Source organism: Temnothorax curvispinosus, unplaced genomic scaffold (assembly GCF_003070985.1).
Source record: "Temnothorax curvispinosus isolate PA1 unplaced genomic scaffold, ASM307098v1 QBEX01005173.1, whole genome shotgun sequence".
Taxonomy (NCBI): Eukaryota; Metazoa; Arthropoda; class Insecta; order Hymenoptera; family Formicidae; genus Temnothorax; species Temnothorax curvispinosus.
Window position 1 is genome coordinate 1 of NW_020214953.1, and position 7,824 is coordinate 7,824.

The 7,824-nt window shown below is 35.4% G+C and overlaps 2 protein-coding genes across 2 annotated transcripts; one reads left to right on the forward strand and one right to left on the reverse strand.

The window, feature by feature from the left end:
- Positions 1-103: 103 nt before the first annotated feature.
- Positions 104-1,889, forward strand: LOC112454613 (GATOR complex protein NPRL3-like; the record flags this gene model as incomplete). The annotated part of the gene is made up of 3 exons (XM_025016110.1): positions 104-529; positions 712-888; positions 1,324-1,889. Coding segments are annotated over 3 exons (978 nt in total), but the record flags the coding sequence as incomplete, so codon positions are not given.
- Positions 1,890-1,941: 52 nt separating this feature from the next.
- Positions 1,942-7,454, reverse strand: LOC112454614 (endoribonuclease Dcr-1-like; the record flags this gene model as incomplete). Its single annotated transcript, XM_025016111.1, is given in 9 exon segments — positions 1,942-3,010; positions 3,095-3,260; positions 3,555-3,775; positions 3,867-4,098; positions 4,503-5,075; positions 5,171-6,384; positions 6,555-6,808; positions 6,887-7,065; positions 7,170-7,454. Coding segments are annotated over 9 exon segments (3,375 nt in total), but the record flags the coding sequence as incomplete, so codon positions are not given.
- Positions 7,455-7,824: the final 370 nt, after the last annotated feature.

Below are 7,824 nucleotides of genomic sequence, written 5' to 3' on the forward strand. Positions count from 1 at the left end.
TAAGTAAAAAACCGCACGGACTTATTGGCCAACCTAATATATACATATATATTGAAATTTTTTATTTTCAATTCTGAGATTTTATTCCGAGGGATATTCCTGATTTCCAATTTCACTACGTGTGTGTGTATGTGTGTGCGTGGGTCGTGTGCGCTACTTTAAATATATTTATATAACGTTGAATCTGTTTTACAGGTGTTTGAACAGTTTAAGACCTTATCATGGAATACTTTTGTTAACTGAGCCATTGGACTTGTTAGAATCTTTGCAAATAGATTGTTCTCCCGCACTTAAACGTTTGATTCAGATGTACAATCCATTAAAAAGTTTGCAGACTTTAGCCGCAGACTCGGATCTGACACTCGCGCAAGTGTTTCAGCTAGCTGGTCATTTAGTTTACTGGGCAAAAGCTACAATAATTTATCCACTTTGCGAAAGCAATGTTTATGTTGTCTCCCCCGATGCTGTTTTGACTAGCCAGTTGCTAGATTCTTTCTCCGAACACTTCCCAGGAGTTTGCTTACTTCAAGTATATACACCATAGCTATTTTCACACATTCTCTGATGTTTTGCATCTATTTATGTTACATATTAATTTAAAAATTTTTTGTCTTTTTTTTACTTTAAAGTGAATAATGTGTAACGTAAATAGTACCTAATTATTGAATTACTGGTAAAACTTTGTGAATATTATATTTTGTACGTTTTCAGGTAATCAGTGATTTCTCCCTACCAACTTCAATTAGCCAAAAGCTGAATCCTTTGAGCCAGCCGCAGCAGCAAACGCAATTAGTAAAGATAATCATATGGCTATTAAAAAATCATTTGCTTCTACAATTGCACACATATGTGCGATACGTACCAACGGTATATGGCCGTTTATCATTGGTAAGTCACAATGTATAATTTATTAGTAAAATATAAATAGCTTATTATTTGGTATATTTACATTAGCAAAATTGATCGAAATTGAAGTAGTAAAAGAAATAAATTCCGCGATCTAATTTCAGCGATCTGTGTAAGAGACTATATTGAGATCTCAAAATATCGGGTACTCGCAACTCGTGCGTTCGCGTAAAAGAGTCACGGTGCGGTCTCGCTTTGCGTGTACTACCGTGTCTTTTGATAGTCTCTTGCACGGACTGAACGTAATGTTGGTAATAATTCTATGGTAAATCGATCGTGCGATTCTATTATTAATTAATCATAATGACAGTGAAGGAAAAGAAAGAGGGAGAAAAGAAATATTGTCATGACTCGTTTTTATTTACTATGTAATACATATTTCAGTCTCATTAAGCCTTTTTTTATACTTAATATTAGGATACACAGGACCAACAAACAAATGATACAATTGCAAGAATAGAAGAAAGCGAAAGCACATGGAGTTTGAATGAAACGCCAAAAGGAACGCCTACCGAAATCAAAGAGGAGTTATCGCTCACGGATAAGGAGGATGCGTTATACGACTTTCAATCGGAAGATTATGATATTCCTTCCGATGACAGGAAATTACTCGATAGACTGTGCCGTCTTGGTTATTTTGACGGAGATTATCACTTGGAGGAGATTATGTATTTAGAAAATATTCGTAGATCCCAGTTGTTACAACTTCTGGATAAGTTTCGAGATGTATTAATGACTTCCGAGTGCGAAGATCCCGCCATAGCACTCTTTTATAGCCGATTAGGTACTTGATTCTAATTATATACAATAATATATACGGAGAAAGTAATCAAGAGAGTTATTTCAAACGGAATAACTTTTTTTTCCCCGATTAAAAGATGCGAACCAAAAATGTTACAAACAATTTGTATAATTTTAATTATAGCCCGGCTATGATGCTCATTATTTTAGGAATTTTTTTCAAATAAAAAACATTTTTGCTATTCCTGTATGTTATCTTATCTGCTACCTGTTGCAGCGAGTTTAGAAATATTTAAAACGATCGTAAGATTTAGTTTTTACTCTAGTTTCTTTACTCTTTTTAACACAAGAGTTATATATGTTGTTATTCGTTTTTACTTGTTTTTGCATATACTGTACATTTATACGACACATTTTATACAACTATCTTATAGATAAATCGCTATGCATTACTTTTTTTATTTGCTTGAATTATAAAACTTTATATGTTACGAAAAGTTTTATTTATCTTTTCTCTTACAAAACACAATAAAAGTCACAAGACTTTTACTTAACGTGGTTATTCTATGATAATAATTTGCATTACGATAGAAGAAATAGGATAAAGCTGGGAATTGATGTTATTTTATAAATACTGTTTGTCCATATTACTATTTCGTGATATTTTCAAATTATATTTTTAATTATATCGATCCTTGAGCTATCGTAGTCATTTTTCTTTCGCGCGCGCGCGCGAAATAACTATAGATTAAATATTTCGAGTGTTATTTACCTCTCTCATCTTTATACTTTATTATCAGTCACATGTAATTAGTAAAATTTATTTATTCTCCTAATTCACGTTATATCCAACTCGTTAATTGTCAGTGCAATTAACACGATTAGGCTCAAATGTAACAACTTCTTCGTTAAGATTAATGTCTATCTAAATCATCATACTGCACTGATGTAATGTTCTATCTTTTTAACGAAAGATTACTTTTAACGTTGTAAGTTCGTAAGTACACTCATGAATGTAATAATCTTGAGACGTAAACGTCCCCCACCCAACAATTTCTTGAATACAAGAAACTTGTCGTGTGTTTTTTCCCTTTTACAAGTTACGAGTTTTGTCATAGTTTTTGCCTTGGGTAATTCTGTACTTTGCTCTTTAATTTCTTCAGGGCGCATTTAGCCGCTGTACACTTTGCGATTCTGTAATTTCGCCCGATTCCTTTGAAGGAACCCTTACCAAACACGTCTACAGTTACTCGTACTCTACGGCCATCAGCCAGTTTCTCAGGCCTACCAAATTTTGCCGTTTCGGGTTCTAATTCTAATAATTCACGAATTGGAGATTTGGGAACATTCGTGCTGAATTGTTCTGCAATTATACAATCTTTTTAATAAATTGACCGGATACCTTAAACATCAATTTGATAAGATATATTTGACAAGGTATATTTACCAATTTCTGACTTCATTATCGTGTAATAAACACTCCACACCGCATCGAGAGACATTCCGCTATCCAAGTAAATAGCGCCGGCTAATGACTCGAAAACATCACCTAGTGCCTTTGGAACTTCTACATCTTCGGCTTCTTCACATTCCTCCTCGCCAATCAAGTAATACTAAAACGCACGATTCATTACTGTCACATTTACAGGTGCATAAATGCGTATTTTTATTAAGAACGTAATGTATTTGTGTGCTTCAATGTACAGTTGGACACAAAACCGTCCGCAACTTCTCTTTATCAAAAGAAAAGTGTTCCACCGACTTCTGTCGATTGTATCACATCGAGAAAATAATAAATAATAATGATAACAACTTGAACAACAATAATGCCGATTATAATGATGTTGATGGTGATGTTGACGATAATGATAATAATAGCGATAACAAGCAATAATAATTCTTTGTACCTCTTCGCTAATGGAATGTCCATTTTCCTCCTGTATTCTGACAAAACGATTTATTACCACGCTTAGTCCAGGAGATAGATGACGGAAATATTTATGAAAACCGCACCTTACAGCTAAAGAAGCAAATATCGTGTTATTGACTAAAGCGGATCGTAAATCTGTTAAAGCACCTGGCGAATGTTGCCGAGAGTCCTCGTATAAATGTCTAGTTATTAAATAATCTGAAATGCAAGAGATATAATTTTGATGCGATAATTACAGATAATTATATATTGCAGTTTTATAATTAACCTTAATTGATAAAAGCTTTACCTAGGACAGCGTCGCCAAGAAATTCCAAACGTTGATAACAATCCGTTAATCTATTTGGCTGATAAGAAGCATGCGTAAACGCTTGCAAAAGATAACTATTGTCACGAAATTTATATCCTATACTTTCCTCCAACTCTTCGTATCCGTCGAGCATCATATATAACTCACTCTCTGGGTCAGGAATGTAACGGAGTAATGGATTTTGCGGCTCTTCCAACTTTCCGTAACGAATCTAATAAGAGAAACATTGAAGGAGAAAATTTTTTTACATAAACAAAACGATTGTCATAAAAATTTACACACATATAAATTGTTAAAAATGTGTGTTTAAATAAACTTTTCGGGTTTGCAAAAAATATTGCATAAGCACACACACATACACAACGACTGTTTTCTAAAACTTCAAGTTTCAATATATTGGACACCCTAGTGACCGAAAGAGAAACCTCCATTAAAGTAATTAAAACTCTTGAAATATTTAAAACACGATCTATTACATTCAAATTACATCACGACAAACTGAAAGTCAGAAAACTGTTCACAAAAATTGTCCGCATATATTACAATTACGTCTCCAACGAATTCCGAACGAGTTTAAGAGATTTTCTTTTAGAGAATCTAAATGCAACTACTCACTTGCGTCCAAGTAGTTTCACCGTGTTCATTAACTCCCTTTACGTATGGCGTACTGCCAGGTATCCTTTCTTCCGGCTTGTTCTCGCTTATGATGCAAACTTCTTCGGTGGGCAAAACGTGAATTCCTAACCAGGTCATGAAGAGAAGCGCCCCACGGGGGCCACATGCGATTAAATATGCCCCTATCAAAGCTTCTACGCAATCCGCGATACTTTTGTCTGGGATACTGTGCTGCGTAATTAAATTGTAAGGTATGAAGCATCGCAAATTATCTAAATTGTTCGACAGTCTACTTTCGTTCTTATCCAATTCACTCTTCATAATCACGAGCTTTTCCTCAGTCTCTTTAACGAGCTGAGTTATTTCGGTGGGATTCACAGCTTGCAAGGTAGGAATGTCAGCTTGATTCCACAGTGCGGAAGGAACACCAGATTCGATCAATGCTTGCTCGAGTTCCTTAGGAACGTAATAGCAAGGAGGTAGCCAATTGTCATGCGGCTCGAACTTGGTTGCTATCATACTCTCGCCGAGCATTTTTTGCCTGCCAAGTCTATAAAGATTCAAATTGCTTACCTGAAAGAAAAAAAAAACACCAATTTGACGAACGTTACATAGACGTAAATAGATGTGACGCTTAGTATAATCGCTCAATATAAAATATAAAATACCTGTTTTGATCTTAAATGACTGAGCTTTCCTTCGTGGATATTGTCATACGTACAATATAAATATGTAGTTATAGCATACTTGAGAAACGAGTCGCCGATTGTCTCCAACCGCTCTAAATTAATACCGTCATTCGCATTAGACATTGTTAGAGCCTGCAGGATCAGACTAGGACTTGGTCCTGAATGGCCTCTCAATTCCGGTTGATGGTCGAAACTAAAGAGACCGTTATTTGAATAATTTCTTTCATTTGGCTTATTAATCTCTTTTTTTACCATGCGAGCAGGTTCAGTAGACTTCTTATTTAATACTTGGATAGTAAATTTTCTTACAACAGTTTCTATGTAATCTTTATGTTTATAATTCGGTTTTTCGCTCTCAGTTTGACAACTCGACGAGTTTCTCCTCTTAATCGTAATTTCAGAATTGCAAGATATGAAAGTACCGTCGGTCATTATATCGCGTTCCTTTCTCTTGGCGAACTCATAATGCGCTTCCTTATGCTTCGCAAGTAATAACTCTTCGTCCTTTTCCGCATACATCCAAAAATTATTATCGAAATTCTTCTCCGTCTCCAAAAGATCCAAGATCTTTTTATTAATCTCCTGCTTACATATTTGTTTCTCATCCTCCACAGCTTCGGCAATATTTTCTCCCATGTAAGCAATCTTCAAGCCTCTACTTTCATCCTCACTTTCATCAGACGTGTCGACAAAGCCATCGCTGTATATGTCATCTGATTCGTAACCATCCAAGTCGGATTCGTACGTTGGCGAGCCGTATCGAATGTCATTCCAACCAAAATCTTGCGGCAAGACCGTCACATTTAGAGGAAACGATTGCAGATTATTCACATCATAATCCGTGGAACTCATCGTCACGTCGTTGGACCATGCCATGTCGTTCGACCATGTACCAATCTCCAGCTCGTCATCCTTCTGCTCATCGGCAACATCTTCTTCTACCTCATCGGTTCGGGCATTGTCGGACTCCAATTCTATTTGTTTTTCAATCTCGTTGCACGATACCTGTTGTTTATCGTTCACGTCTTGGCCAGACGGCGTATTCTCGTCACACTCGCTAACGTCTATACCGTTCAAAGACGAGTTGTCCTGTGCATTTTCATTTTTAGTCTGTTTTGCTTTCTCCGTTTCCTTTGATCTTTTCAATACTTCTGCCAAGCTCCACCCAAAGTCTAACGCCGGCCATTCAAAATCTAGAATAATTTATCGAAGAGATTAACCGATAAATATTAATCTCTCTCTCTCACACACACACACTCGCATCATTTCGGAATTGTCTAATTCTAATTCATTATTGAATCGACAGACGGAAATGAAATACGTCTCCTCGAAATACGTATGCAAATTTCAAGCGATCGCGTACCTGAATTCAGATTTTGTTGCCCTAAATTTATCATATGTGCAACTTGACATCGTATTTGATTAGCGAGCAACAAGGCGTTAATTCTATACAATATGCAGGGCAAGCAAACCGCTTGTCTCCATAAAGACGCTGGAAAAGGATGAATGGCGCATAATTCAGCAACAAGAATCTGTTTCTGCTCTAAATTTTCTCTCTTCGCGCGTTTTGTCTCCTCGCTGCTCGTAGGCAACGCGACGCCTTTGCGATTTACATATCTAGAATAAACAAATTATTAGATCGTTGTTTACAAGATGTGAATGTCTCGATAAATAGTTGTTTCACATAGGCCTTACCTAGGAGTTAAAAAGTTTAGTCTAGCTGATGTATGATCCACATCTAACAACGATTGCTCTAGATTTTGTATTTGTATACCGTATTTCTTCAAGTAATACTCTTCGAAAGTGCTATAGTCGTGGCCGGGAAAAGAAGACTTTGGATTTAAGTTTGCGCATATTTCCGCTACATAGAAGTACTGAAGGAGGGGAAAAAAAGGAAAAAGTACCGCGAAAGATCATAAAATACACAAGAGCTTTACATTTCAATATATTTAATTTATACCTAATTATATGAATTTACCTGTGGTTGGTCTTGACTTCTATACCACGGCATGATTACGGCGTCATAATATTTGGATGGATCAAATTTGAAATTTTTTCTGTCTTCTTCTGGAACCTTAGTTGGCACAGCATTTCGGTTCTGATAAATGCATTCTAAAAAATTCCAATCCACGCTAACATCTGACCCGTCATACGTCGTAACTAAAAAGTTAAGTTTTACAGTAAGTATTAAACTTTACGAAGATTTTGCTTTCACGGTATTTCTTGTTTTACAATATCTCTTTAAAAAAGATTTTGTATCTCTCTGAGAAATACGGAAAGAAAATGATAAATAAAAAATTGTCAATTTTAACAGATTTATACTTTTATAACACGTTGTAACATAAAATATAAATTATTTCAAAATTAATAAAACATAACATTGTAAAATCACACGCGACAACAGCTTCGTAGTTTTTAACATTCTTACGACACTCCTTACAATTTACATACTTTTCAATAAAAACTTTTAAAACAAAAAGCATCAAGAATCTTTCCCTCTATAATCTGTATCATGATGATCTATATTATATTAAATTTGCCAAAGTTATAAAAAAAATTCCAATATAACTGTGGCTGCACTCAAGGAGCGCGCTATTAGCGCTATTGCATCATTCTATCTTTATCGCTCATTA